General features: G+C 45.0%; 1 protein-coding gene across 1 annotated transcript in view; it reads right to left on the bottom strand.

Moving 5' to 3' along the window:
* Positions 1-1,242: 1,242 nt before the first annotated feature.
* Positions 1,243-14,756, bottom strand: part of TMCO1 (transmembrane and coiled-coil domains 1) — an 18,125-nt gene continuing 4,611 nt past the window's right edge. Inside the window, exons 3-7 of the mRNA XM_042873769.1 lie at positions 13,478-13,537; positions 10,441-10,487; positions 9,802-9,869; positions 6,560-6,704; positions 1,243-1,585 (exon numbers count right to left, since the gene is read on the bottom strand). Coding sequence (XP_042729703.1) covers positions 1,487-1,585; positions 6,560-6,704; positions 9,802-9,869; positions 10,441-10,487; positions 13,478-13,537 — 419 coding nt within the window. The 3' untranslated portion in view covers positions 1,243-1,486. The remainder of the gene's footprint in view (positions 1,586-6,559; positions 6,705-9,801; positions 9,870-10,440; positions 10,488-13,477; positions 13,538-14,756) is intronic.

Genomic DNA, 14,756 nt, shown 5'->3' with positions numbered 1-14,756 from the left:
ACAAGCCCTGGTTTGTTGGTAACTTCCTTGAGAGAAGCACACTGCAAAAGCAGGGGATGTGCTGAGACAGGGTTCTGGGTCACCACCGGGAAGCCCCTGCACAGCACAGCTCTCCACTCATTACGGTGCCTCACTCGTTCACGCAGGGCTGTCACAGCTCCCCCCACTCCTGCTGCATCTGACAGCCAGGTGCTACAGCAGGAACCAGTTCAACACCACTGATTCTGGCTCTGCTGTCACACAAGCCAGGAACCCCACACCCACAGCTGCCCTTTTGGCAAGGCAGTACCCACTGTGGATGCAGCAGTGTGTGAGAAAGGCAGACTTAGGCATTCTCCTGCTCCATTCTTGTTTCTATCAGTGAGAACGGATCCAAGTTCTTAATAGGGTACAGCATACACATATACACCACCATAAGGCATTCTGGGTGTACCTCTCACCCCAAACTCCAAGTAACATGTCCTTCATTAGAAGCTTCTGGTCACAAAAGCACCAAGGCCACAATGCCTATGGCTACTGTACACTTCAGGAACACTTTCAGCCTGACTTGAGCACAGTAGCAAAATTTATTCATCCGTGTAAAGACAGCCTGACCAACAGGACTGAGCCAGGTAATGATGTGGCAAAGTAGAAAGCACCGGGAACTCACTGGGCTAAGAAGGAGGCCGGGGGCTTTCAGATTCATACTGCAAAATAGACTGATGAGCAGCAAGCTCAGTGGCATGAATACAGATTCTGCTGCTCTAAGCCCTCAGGCAATAAAAAAGTTCAGTGGACAGCATCAATATAATTCAGCAGTTTACTTGTTAAGTTGAAGGCCAGGTCTGTCTCTGCAATTCAGCAGACTCTGCCGAAGCAAGCAACTTTAACAGAAGTCGTATATTGCTTCTAACCTCTGTAGCACCAAGTGTTGCCAGGAAGACACAGGCAGGCAGTACATCCAGCAATACTCGCAGCCTTGAAGAGCAGCCTGAGCCAATTAAAGAAAAATCTCACCCTCAACACTGGAAATTTGGCAAAAGGAGAACCAAGCACACCTACTCGCCCAGCTCCCTGCTACACAGGAGCATGACCAGCACATCTAAAACAAGGGACACCTCACAGCACAACTGTTGCAAGTTTTCTGAGCTATTCTGCAAATCTCATTCTTGATATCTGAGTTTATTTCCATGCCCTAAACTAAATCAACTGTGCTACAAAGTAGTTCTACTTGTCGTACATCACAATTAACAGACATCTAAATCAACATGCCCGAGCCATTTATTTTTCAGAAACAAAAGGTCAAGTTATCTTCTGAGAACTTTCTTGATTTGATGAGCAGGCAACTGCTGTTGGAATACTTCGAATGTAAGATGTTACCAAGACTGGTAAATACTGCATAGGCTGGTTTCGGCCACAGGAAGCCTGGTGTAGAAACCCATTGTTTTACCTCCCAAAGGCAGTCTTGTGCGGCTGGCAGACCTGCAGCAAAGGCCATAATTGTGCTTTAGGAGAACTTCCCTGCCTGAGGTGGGGGGCCAAGGAAGCCCCCTGCTTGCTTGGTAGCAGCCCGGGAAGGAGCAAGGCCGAGCATCTTCTGGATGTTCTGCAAAAAGAACAGAAGGGCACATCAGCACCAGGCCGCAACAAGGCAGACGCTAACGAGGAAGAAATGCCAGCTCTGCTTGCAGGTGTAACCTTCTCAGCAGCTTCAAAGGTTCACACTGTCACCCACAGAGTCTTATCAGCCTAACATAGAACAGAGATCTGCTCCTATACATCAGCAAGGAGGCAAACAGCCATCCTGAATGGCTACACTTAGCACTGGGTCTCCTTCTTCTACCTCAACTAAAGCTTCGTGTCTAAACCTGCATTTTGGCAGAGGGCTCTTTTCTACCTCCAGCTACACAGCCAGCAGACACACTGTGAACGATTTGGATCACAGATTGGTTTTATCAGTCAAATAGATGCAATCTAGCTGCAGTGGACACAGGAGCAGGGGCTAACATCAGCTCGTAGGCAGAAGGAAGGCAGATATGTTTGCACAAGTTCTAGAAGGCGCTTCTCAGGCACCACCAGCACCTGCAGACCAGCGATGAAGGCTCCTGCATAGTGCAGTCTGGATTTGGGTCAGCAAGGTGGCAACAAAAGCACTTCCAAATTCAAGCCAGACACGTAAGCACAGAATTAATATGCATGCTGGCAATGCAGACAAGAACAGAGGACTGGAGGAAACTCACTATAACAAGCACATGTAGCAAAACCAAGAAAATGACTACTGAAGTTACTTCCTCTGCTTTTTTGTGTTCGAGCAAGGTGTTTTAGTAGAAAGCAACAAGGAAAGCAGTAAGTATCAGAGTCAGGCACTAGCTACACACCTCACAACAAAATATTCTAGTAGTTCAATGTTTTTCTGCCTTTTTTGTGACACACTGCAACATTGCAACTACAGAGTTACCAGTTCTATTGGTTTCATCCTTTGCTGTCTAGCTACAGCTCAAGATGCTACTCATGCAGTGCTGACAGAACAGGGATATCTGGTGCAAGGGAAAGAAGAAAACTGCGGCCTGCTGCTGTCATCAGCTGAGTCCTGGCTATCCAGACAACAAAAGGAGGAAGAAGGGCTCTCTTCAAACCTGAGCGTCTTCTCCCAAATAACTGTCAGGACAGGTCAGACAGCAAGGCAAATTGAGTTCTTAAACATTTTTGATTATGGAAGAAGGAAACGAAGAGAAAAAAAAAAGAAAAAAAAAAAAAGGCTGAGCTGCTTAGTTTCAGAGTAGCTCAAAGGGGTCATCTAGGGTGAAGAAAGGAAGGTTTCAGCTGGCACCTGTAAACGTGAAAGCGAAGACAGTTCAGCCATCTGCGTGGTTTCTTGTGAATATCTTCAGCAGCACCTAACACAGTTAAGTCCAAGGCCTACATTAGACACTGGTTGATATTCAGTAAAGGAGAGCAGTTCACTGTGGGAAACTCCTTTGTGCGATTCACCTTCCCAGAACTTTCAGTCAAGAGACAGACAGAGGGAGCGAAGCAAGAGCAGCTAACAGACAGATTCAGTAACACCAGAGGGTGTTGCAGAGTCAGAAGCAGGAAAGACCCAAATCCTGTCAGCTTTGTAGTGGCTCATGCATGGAACAGAATGAGACCCTAGCAAGCATCAGTGGGATCAACTGCCTGCCTCTCTCATTCCCACCCTGCTCTTAGTATCAGGACAGAGAACTGTGGTGCTAAAATTACTCCATCTGCTTGAATAGTTCTGAGGAGGAGAGACAACTTGTCTGTACATGGATTCAAGTACACAGCCACCCTGCAGGATTATCCTGCCATAGGAGTCTCATTTGTGCTTCTGCATTAGCCACAAAGTGAGATCTGCTGGACAGAAGTCCTGATGTCTACACTAGGGCTGGGGCAAGGTCCAGCAGAAATCTGTCCTGGCTGCTATGCACCACGCTGCACAAGGAAGCCTGCAGAGTCTGCTTCCAACACAGACAAGGCCAGCACCTTCAGGAGCACGACAGGAAGAAAGTAAATCGTAAGGATCCAACTTCTTCATCTGAGCTCTGATAAACACTCCTCAGATAAAAGCAGATGTAGCTCTCATTCTTCTCGCAGTCATCTTGAAATCCAGAAGGGGCCTCCAACACATCAGCGCGTGGCTGGGAAGATGAGGCCATATGGGAAAGTGCACTTGGGGCAGTAAGGATAATCGTTGGCTCCCTCTCCCTCTGGGAACGCATTTCAGAGAGAAGAGGCCTCATCTATGGCTCAAGCACGTGTGAAAAGGAAGTGAAGACCAGCAAACGCCTGAGGAAGAGCAGCACAGCCTCCTTCACACGTAGCACAGGTGAAGGCCAGGAGTTCAGAAACAGGAGTGGGGACAGAGGATGTAACCCTGACACTGCGCCTCACGCCCAGTCCGGCAGCAGACTTTCCCAGCTGAAACCCAACAGCTCAAGGACCCTTGGAACGCCTCTCCCAGCAACCCTCTTCTCTCCAAACAGGAAAGCAGGAGGAACTGGGGGACAGGATTTACGTGCCAGGGAGAGCTGGGAACAGCGCAAAGGAAGTTACTCACCGCAAGTAAACTATTTTGGGAGATGCTGGCCAGGTCACAGGCAGCAAGCTTCCCAGTCAGTGTCTAAAGAGCTCATGCCTGAGAACCACATGAATAGCCTGCCTGTTGCTGCTCATCCCATTCAGGGGAGTTTAATCAACAGCCACCTAGCCTCCCCACCCTCACACACTCCCCTGCATTTCCCTCAGGATCTCTGGTCTTTCACATGCACAGAAGCTCCTCTGCTCTGGAGCTCCACCAGGATGGCTGCCTTCGCTATCTCCATCCCTTGCAGTCAGTTCTAGGATTTAGGAGAAGGTTGAGGGACGTACAGTTCCCTTATGCTTTTTTGCAGCCTGATCCTCCTCGCATTGGACCAACAGCTGTTTAGAAGGCAGCCCAGTGAAATTTTCCCTTTTGCACACAGTGAAACAACAACAGGTCATGAAGCTTTCACCTCTATAGTCGCAGCACCAGGAACAAATCTTTGGCACCATTATGAGCACCCTTAATTGCTTTCTTCCCCTCTCCCTTGGCCTCTCACAGCCAAAGTCCTCTTCCTCATGCTGTTATCATCTAAGTACCTCCAAATAGTAATAAAACCAATCACAGGATGCCAGGAATCACAGCTTTAGTTCCTAGCTTTTGCAGAAAGTAACACAGCTGGTCTCTGCCCATCCCTCCATACAGCAAGGAAGAAGAAACTTGGAGCTGCCTAACAGATGAAGAATTGCAGGTACAGTTAATCACAGTCATGTAGATAAAGACAGCAGTACAAAAGCTGCAATCTAATGTTCCAGAGCAAAAAACACTTTCCTTGAAAGCAACAAAGTAACTTCCATCCTCACTGGACCATCAGCACAAACTCTCCCACTCGAGGTAATTTGCTATCAGAATTTCTCCACTGAAGTTTGACATTTCTCCCCAGAACCACAGTGGTCAACTGCTCAGTTTATGATGTCTACTCATTTCATAACAGGCAACAGCAGGAAATGCCCAGGGCTAAAACAAATCACACAAATTCTATTCTTGGACAAAAAAAATCCACAGGGGATTTTTCTGCAAGACAGCTCCCCAGTCAACTCAATAGGTGCAAAACAATTCTTAGAGATGCTGTCTTCAGTTCCAGTAATAGTCTGCAGCACTGGAAAGAAGGGACTTTTCAACATTAAAGGTAACAGAAGAGCACCACATAAGATTGCCCAAAGGAACAGACCACAAAGATGACTCAAAGTGCTCAAAAGGTCCAACTTCTTTCCAAGCAGTATACACTGTTTGAATTAGTGGGAAGTTAAACAAGATTTGTCCTGCAGAAAACACGAGGAAACTCCTGGCCTTTGGTACTTGGACTTGGAAGCTGGCCCTGCTCTGAGGGGGGGCAGGGGGTGAAGGGTGAACCCAATGACTTCCAGATGACCCTCTCAACCTGCAATTATCTTATAATTCATTATTTGCTTTTACACGAGACCAGGCACAGATCCATTTCAACGCACACACTCAATACGGAGACAATATTGAATTTAATTTGTGACTAAAGGAACTTCATCCAGATGCTTCACCGAGCTCACTCAAACTTCTGACAGCAGTGGCACTTGTCACTTCCCTCTGCCTATCTCTTGAATCTATATCCCTTGACACCCACTGAGGAAAAGCAATAAGCTGGCCAAGGAGAAGAGCAGCAAGAATTCAGGAAGCAAGTCAAAGAAAAAGGAAACAAGTACAAAAGAACTGACTATTTGCAGCTACTTCCACCAGCATTCAATCCAAACTCCAGAACTGATTTATCCCCAGGACACTGAAAAAAAAAAAAGAAGTGGCAAAAATCTCTGGTTGCATCAAGGAGGTCTCCTTTGTCGTCCTCACCAGCCATTCTGTCTGTTAAGGAGGATTAGTCTTCATCCTCATCTCAACACAATGCTGCTGCTGAACAACAAGCCAGTCACCTAGCTGGTGGCTGGTCCTGAACATATGCTTCCTCTTATCCTTACTGACACTTCTCTTTTCAGAAGATGCAACTAAACTGCTTTACTGGGGACCTACGTGGCCTACTCTTGGTTCATCAAACCCCTCTTCTGAGTCACGTCCCTAACACTGCAAGAGAATCAGTGCTGAAGGTAAAGTTCTTAAGACTGGAGAAAAAAAAGGGGGGGAAATATCGGGTGGCCAGCATAAAAAGGAAAAAAAACCAAACCTTTAACTTTTCACCTATTTTTGGCAAGTCTGTGAACTGATTTAACCTTTACAAACCTCAAGCCATCAAGGAATTTTCCTCTGAAGATGCTGTACTTCTCTGTCCTCCTATTACTGTGAAGGTCATAACTAATGGGCAAGAAGTGGTACTTGTACTGGCCTCTGATGGAAACAGTCTCTCAGCATATTAATAAACAAAGTGAATTAGGGACACGCACAGGAATTACAGCCATTTCTGCTACTCCTGTCTTAGTGCTCTGGTGTAATTATGGAGAGACTGCACTGTGTGTGCGTTCCCTGCTCCACACATGCAGGAGACAGCGATGTACTCACCTGCCTGATAGACATTGTGCAGAGGATGTAGAGGAAGATGAAGGAGCAGTCAGTGTAATCCTCACCCAGAAGGTTGCGGTGGGACAGGCCCTGGATGTATGAGAGGGGGATAAAAGGAAGCTTTGCCACCACTCGGCCATCAAATCTGAAAAAGAGAATAAAAGAAGAGCACTGGATCACATCTGGGGAGCATAAACCACTTGGCTGCAGAAAGAACAGGTAAGCATTGCTCGCAGGCCACCAAAGCAGACAAGAATATGGAAGGCTGAAAAGCCATGCTGCTTTCTCCAGCCCATCCTTCTGCATTCTGTCAGAGGCTAAAACATCCCTTTTCAAAAGCCCCCTCACACTCAATCACCCGAAAGGTAATTGGGCTTCCCTCAATAGCTGTTTTGTCATGGTCGAAGCACGTCACAGTGACACACAAGTGATCAACTGGACTAGTTGGTGATTCATAAGATCTTGGCTGGTGTTTTGCAGCTTACTAGTGCATTTTATTCCAGTGCTGACTGGATTCTTCAATAAGATGGATGACAACCACGCTGCTGTACTGCAGGTACCGCAAGAAGATCGACTCTGCTTTAAGCAAAAGAGCATTATTAAGCAGAGTGTAAGTGAAGACATCTGTTTCTTCCCTGGAACAGCTATAATTCTCAGCACAAGATGCACGTAATACCCATCAAAAGCACACTTAACACCAACAGCCTTCTCTGTGTTATCTCTGCAAAGGCAGTAGAGGCAGGAAGATACCCCCTATTCCAAGCAGCCTGTTCTGCTCCTGGAACTCCTCCAGCTCCACATTCCAGGGCATCAGGCTGAGTGTGAACTCTGGCCTGTTTGCAAAGATTTCTCCCAGCCCAGACAGCCGTCCCAATCTTTTGAAGTGAAGTGCGTATGATGCCTCATCGGCATGTGCATATTTGGATGTTATTTTCTCTGCGTGTGCTGATTTTCTAACAGGTGTTTCTTGTTTCAAGAGATCCTAAACGAGCGTTCTTTCCTGTGGAGATGCATTCACACAGCTACAGCTCAAACACATGCCAACTTTGTTTACATCTCACAGGCAGTTTGGCAGAAGAACTGGGAACGGATGCTTATCTCCCAGTAACATCCCCCAGTGGTTTCAAATTCTGCGTTATTCCTGCTGTGAGAATGACAAGTACTCCAGCAGCAGCACCCTCAGGTACCTGCTGTTTCCTCCAGCAGGCTTTTACAATTAGCATGAAGAGGTATTGAAACGCACGGCTCAGAGCAAGGCAGGGAATTGATTGCATTAAGAAGCTTCTGACAAGAGAAAATTGAGACACACAGAAGCTAAATTCTCTCCCCAGAGAAAGCCCATCTGCTTGGAGGGCCCTGCTGCTACAGAACTCCCAGCCCTAAAGTATCTTTTAAGCCACACAACTGTTCATCTTCACGCAGCACTTCATTCTCTGGGTTTAAACCAGCCTGCAACAAATCCTTCCTGCATGCCCTACCCTGCTGCTCCATTAGTAGTGCCACAAAGCAGAGGCAATCATCACCATCCCATCCATTTTGGCTTGGCTGACTTGGCAAAGGCAAGGTGCCCAGCTACAGCGCAGCAGTGTCCAAACAGCACTTGTCCAAAGGGTGGCAACACCACGCTGCTTCCACCCAACTCCTGCTTCTTTTGTCCCCCAGAGCAACAAACTCATTCAAGAACAGGAAATCAAGCAAATTGGGCTACGGTCATTGCAGGTGTCAGCCATCCTTTTCTTCCTCTTCACACCACACCCACAGTGCCTCAGTGAATGACCTGGCAACAGCAGCTTCTCAGAAGGAGCCTAAAAGCATCCTGCATTCACATCACTGAAGCGTCCTCTTGAGCCACACAGCTAGTCTTTACACCATGCCAAGAGAATGCACATACATGAGTGGGAACCAGTTTCCTCAAACCATTCTGCAAGCATGAGAAAATGCAGGTAAAAGCCAGCAAAGTCATCTAAGATACAAATGCACTAAGCTACCCCACACTGAGACCAAAAGCAAAATAAAATCAACTAAAAAAATCTATCTGCCCCAAAAGCAAGACAGGCAAGAGTCCAGATTGTAATTCAGTGGCATCAGAACTCCTATGCTCAGCAACAAAGCTATTTCAATTCAAACACTCTCTGGAGAGCTCATGCTGCTCCTGTGTTGGCTCCCAGAATGGTCTCAGAAGAAAGGGGCAGCTTAAGGCAAGACATGCCTGGAAGCATCACGTGAGCCCATGGACAGCAACCCTCAGAGCAGAAGGAATACACATCCATTTGGTAGCCCAGGTAAGTGAATCAACAGCAAATCAAGACAGTACCCAGACTCTAAAGCACTTTAGTGCCACGCTCCCCTGCTCAGTTTCACAGCATTCCAGAGAATGCTAGATGCTGCAGTCAGACTAAGCTGAATAAATAAAGAGTCCACACAGTGGCAGTTCTGTTACTCCCTGCTTGCAATTATCCACCCACAGTCCTGCAGTAAAATAACAATTGACTGTACCCTAAGGACTGCCACCCCAAGAATGTAAACACCCATCAGCAGAGTAAGTACGCTGCCTAGATACTGAACAGGCTCCTCAAAGTCATACTGACCACGTTATCTTCAGATTTAACAGCTAACAAAGATTAGCTGTCACATTTCAAGACCAAACCAAGTTTTCAAAGCCAAGCAGTCCTTCAGTTTTGCATCTCTGAAGGAAAGCTTTCCATAACCATGCAAACCAGACTTTTTTTTGTTTCAGACTTTGACTAGACCAACTCCAGGTCGCTTTTTTAAAATCAAAAGAAGATTGGAGTCCATGCCTGGACCTGTTAATATCTTGACTCTGATCACCTTAAGTAGGGCAACGGCAAACTCTGCAATTACAGCTCATTTTTAAGGGCAGGAGAGCTGACCCAGTTTTGTTTTCAAGTGTTCTTTAGTCACACTATAGCAGAGCCAAATAAGCTGAAGACTGTGGCTAGATGCCTGACACCTACCAAACTTACCATGGTCAAGATGTTTTAAACAGAGAAGATCATAAGCTGTGTTCAGTTTGCATTCATTTTATTCAATTTAACAGCACCCAGCTTGCAGTATCCACTCTTGAGAATAGAGTGACCACATGCTGTGACCAGACCACATAATTCATGTGATATATTCATCCATTTTACAGATGAGTTATGGTTCTTGGATAAAATCCTAGAATAGTATATATATAGATTCAACATGAACATTTAAGAAAGATACAAAAAGCTGATACTTACATAGAGTTAAACATCCCCATCAAGGCAGTGAAGCAGAAGCCAATGGCAAACATGGATTTCATCCGAACCTGTAAGTTGAAAGGTCAGAGGTAATCAAACAGCAGGCAACAGGACTACAGTGAGAGGTTAGGGCTCACAGCCTCAAGAGCAGGCCTTGTACAGCATCACTGGAATCTAGAAAGAAAATGATGACACAAGTCTGGACGGACTGCAAAGGGAGTGACTCAAATGCAAGTCCAGTCAACAACCAGGCACAAAGCCACAGTGTGGAACACTGTTGTGAAGAGCAACTCCAGAGAGGAAAAAGGAACAAAAATTGCTTAGAAATTGTCTTGCTGGCTTTCATAGGTAAGCCTACACAACCAGTATGAGTTCATCCTAAAAAAACAACTTGCAAGAGGAAGTCAGACAACTAAGTTCTACATCATGGAAACTTATAAAAACGAAGGGGGCTAAGGAGGGGGATAAGGTGAGGTGGTAACTGCTGGAGAGTTCAAACTAAAATCTGGACGTATCAGAAGTAATCCACAAAGAACTGTGAGGAGGAGGAGCTGCTAGAGCTGCCAAATGAACAAAGACTTTGCTGGAAAACTACTGAGTGAAATCTCCAGCAGGTGGGAACTGGTTTAGTTTTCTTACCATTGACAAGTCTCTGTTGTTATTCTTCAGTTTCTCCTCTTGTCTCTCTAGAAGGACGAAAACAACAACAGTTATCATCAGTTACACCAAGCTAGAAACATGAACATTTTCATTTCCAGGAAGACTTAACCTTCCTAGCTCTCCAAACAAGTAACACTCCCCAAATCAACTCCACCTTTCCGTGCCAAACAGTATGAAGTGGAAAAATCACTCATAGCCAATTGTCTCTCCATCCCAACAACACACAGCAAAGCAGACACAAAAGAGGAGCAAACTAGAAGAATCATACACTCAGCACTTCTGGAAGAAATGCACAGAATGTCAGATTTGCCAGCTCAATCCACTAACACAGCAGCATGAGCAACACTGCCAGAAAACAAAGAGAGTGCCTACAAAGCACACTTCTGCAAGCTGTGCTCACTGCTGCAGGCACACCACATAAACAAGGATTTTATTTTGGAGGTGTCAGATTGAGGATCCAGAGGTGCACCCAGGGCTTTGAAACTGCAGTAAGGATGTGGATGAAGAATAATGTGAAAGCAGAAAGAAAGGGGGATGCAGAGCCACTATCAAGGGCTCTTCGACAGGCAAATTGTCCAGCAGATCCCTGCTGAAGTTTCAGTACAAGGAGCCCGCAACACAGAAGCTCAGAGGGTTATCTTTCAAGCCCTGAATAAAAGCTGATAAACATAGAGACTTGCAATCAATGTGGTTACAAAGCAAGAGAAACACCCCTACCCAATTTCTTAGAATCATCCCTGCTGTTTTCAATTGCTTATAACTGCAAACCATTCCCGAAGGCAGGAACTTTCCACACACCTGTTTCCTGACCTAGGTGGAGAGTTTTGTTTTCAGACACATCAGCAACTAGGCCAGATCTTCAGGAATCACATTTGGCACAAATACTTGTTTTTTCCCCTCACCTACATAACTAACCATCTAAATAGATGGACTAAAGGTTACACAGCAATGAAGAATACAGCCCAGATCCCCACCGTGCCTGACCTGTTTCTTATTTCTACAGATTCAAAACAAATATGCTCCAGGTGTCCTACCACTCTATAGAAATGGTTTATAGCCACCCAAGGCATACATCAACAGCATTTAAGTAGCTTGCTACACAGCTGGTAAGAATAAAGAGGAAAAAGACTGGGTTAACGAGGAGCATCTTGCAGTACCAGCTCTTCAAATTCTGCTCATTGGAACAGGAACCATGAGGACACAACAAAAAACCTTATCTGCCAGCACTGGTCTATGTGGGCTACTGGGAATGCCACAGTCTCTTTTTCTAGGTGCAGAAAGCCAGAGCAAAGTTACAAATGAGCCAACACACTCTTCCAGTTGAGGTGGCAGAAGCTGCATTGTGGTATTGGAAGCGTGCTGCTCCAGAAACATAAAAAGTGATTTAGACACTATGAGTAAAATCAGCTCTCTCTACAATTAATAGAAATTGTTAAGTAGGAAACACCAAATTAAGCTTGGCCATGCAACTTTCATCCTCCCTCCGTGCACACGCACATGATTCATCTGTTATGGGACCAAGCAAGGTTGCACACATACCTCCTGCCTTGCCCTGTGCACAAGACAAACAACAACTGAGGCAGGCCTGCACCACAGCTGTGACTATCTTGAGAAGGCACCTCTTGTTTTTTTTATTATCTGGAATTTTAGAACTCAAAGTAACCCCAGCACAAGTCATCTGACTGTCACAGCAACGCTACAATCTGCATAACTCAGCCACTGACATCAGTTTTCAACGGCTATGAGTCATTTTCTGGGTGCCCAGATGGGCATGCAGGCCTGATTTTTCAGAAACACTAAGAATGCAGCTTTGCCCGAAAGCAAACGACTTATGCAGCACTTGCAAAACAAAACCCAACCAACCCAACACTCAGTATCTTAAGCTTGGCCAGCAAGCAACGCAGCAAACAAAATCAGTGGTCACTTCCTAAGTTTTGTTCTTAATCCCTTTGTGCTTTGTTTTCATTTGCAAAACAAGATTATTTCAGCATATTGAAAAAAGAAAACAAAACAGTGCAGCACCTGATTCCTCAGATTCTACTGTTTATTAGTTTAGTCCAAGCACAAGTAAAATATTCTCTGCTAGAAACACAGCTTGGATAGCACCCTGCAAAGTCACTGACACATTGAGAAGTGACCGTAAGTAACAACAGCCACCTAAAATCAAAATTGCCTTATCCAGTCATTTTATTTATCCCATATATGGGTTACTTAAGACTAAAAGCTAGAAATAGGAAGAACAGAGGGAGAATTTGGGCTCCTCTCCTTTCAGAAGTGTAGTAATAACAGGTTTCATACCTAGGAAGAACTGTTTGAAGATGTGTTTATAATTACTCTGGAGCTTTGAACAGATCAAATGAGCAATTCAGCTACCTGGTGTTACAGAGGAACAAGGAAACCAACTCCCAGGAGCTCTCAGAAGTGTTCTTGCTATGATTTCTGTAATAATTTAACCAGGCTTTACTGTACATTTTACTTTAGAGACCTGAAGATAAGAGAACCTTCTAAATCTCAGACACATTAAACATCTACCACGTTATTCTTGCACAATCCACTGTTTAAAGAGTTACCTTAACAAGTAAAACTGTATTGACAATGAAAAACAGAACGGGAAAAAAGATCACATTGCTCAATTCTAGATACTGGTTTATCAAACTTTAAATGTAAGCACAGAGTCAACTCACAAATATCTTCAGCTCTGAAGTGCTCAAAAATGAAAGACCTAAAAATCACAGTCAGAGCTCCCACAAGCTGTCAGCATACTGCAGCAAAGAACTTTGGCAACTGAAATTAATAAGTCACATCCACAACTGTTGATCACCTCTTGGTGAGGCTGCACTCCTCCAAATTTTGTTGGAACCACCCAGAGGACATCTGCCTCCTGCTCTGGAGGAATAAGGCATCGAGGTTCATGAGCCAGCTGCCACGCTAAGAACCAGCTCCAGTACTGCTTCAAAAGGAGGGAAGGTCACTTTCTCCATGTTCCTAGGGCACTGCACTCCCCTCCTAACCTTACCTATTTTCTTTTTCTGCTGTCGGCCTGCTGATTCGGTTATCGTTTCTTTCTTCTTTTCCACTGCAAAATGCAAAGAAAGATGTTCCATCACTTGTGCACAGACACTGACCCCCCTCCTTCCACACAAGAAAACAATTTTATTCCCTTTAGAGAACAGAGACACAAAAGGAAGTTATAACTACGAACACGTTCAGAACTAACAAGTTATTAACCACTCCAGGCTGACCAGATGCAAACTGAACATTCAAAATCCAAAAATCTTTCCCAAAGCTTGGATGAGATATAGGAATGTTTCAAAGAGTCAATTTTAAACTCTGCTGAGAACACATTGTTAACCAAGCAGCCTGAGGACAATTTTAGCTCAAATGACCACTGCTGATTTGTCATTAGTAGTAGACAGTACTTTTGATTCAGCAAGTCTAATGAAAAGGGCTTTGTGGCAAGCTCTGCACCCGATTATCTGCAGTGGGAAGCAGAACACAGGAAAGCTTGTGTTCTCTGCCTGCCTGTGAAGAAGGGGTGTAATTCTCAGGGGAAACACCATCCAAGCAGTCAGCCAGAGCATCCCCATTCCTTTTCAATTAGTACTGAAGCAGTTCCAGTCCTCTAAAGCAAGAGCCTAAGCTCACAGTTAATAAAACCCCAAGTCAGACGCTCACCAAACAAATCCAAACAACCAACACTGCATTAAAAAAAAAAAAACAAACCTAACATAAGACCAGCATAGCAAACTTCCAATATAGAGAGTGTGCTGCTCATCTGAAAGTGCTCTTCTGGAAACAGCCAGAGCAGCTTTTCCAAAAAGAGACTGGTCTTGAGGTAAGACCTACAACAAGAGCACTAGAAGTGAGGATGATAAAGCACACAACAGTGCTTTCTTACCCTAAATTCTACATACATCTACTGTATTTTCCACCAAGCAGACTTGACTCCTGTAAGCTCACACAATCAGCTTTAAAGAGCTGAGCACCAGAACTCTGCTCTCACATCAGTAACAGCTCAGCACAGATGTTAGATCACAGAATCTTTAGAGCTGGGAGGGACTACTGAGGGCCACCTGGTCCAACTCCCCTGCAATGAACAGGGACACCACAGACATACTCTAGTATGGATTTTAAAGCTCAGGTAAAATGAAAACAGCCTTCCAAGTTATAAAAAGGTGTGCTGTGTTGGCTTCTGAAGTGCTTGTAATCTGCAATTCAGCCACATACAACTGCCAGGAAATCCATGCTAGCTGTATAACCAAGATGTTATAATTGCAATATAATCAAAAGAGTAA

The sequence above is a fragment of the Lagopus leucura genome, unplaced genomic scaffold (assembly GCF_019238085.1).
Source record: "Lagopus leucura isolate 7727_CA_CO unplaced genomic scaffold, USGS_WTPT01 Super-Scaffold_100009, whole genome shotgun sequence".
NCBI classification, from domain to species: domain Eukaryota; kingdom Metazoa; phylum Chordata; class Aves; order Galliformes; family Phasianidae; genus Lagopus; species Lagopus leucura.
Note: the sequence above shows the minus strand (reverse complement) of the source record. Positions and strands in the feature narration are given on the sequence as shown.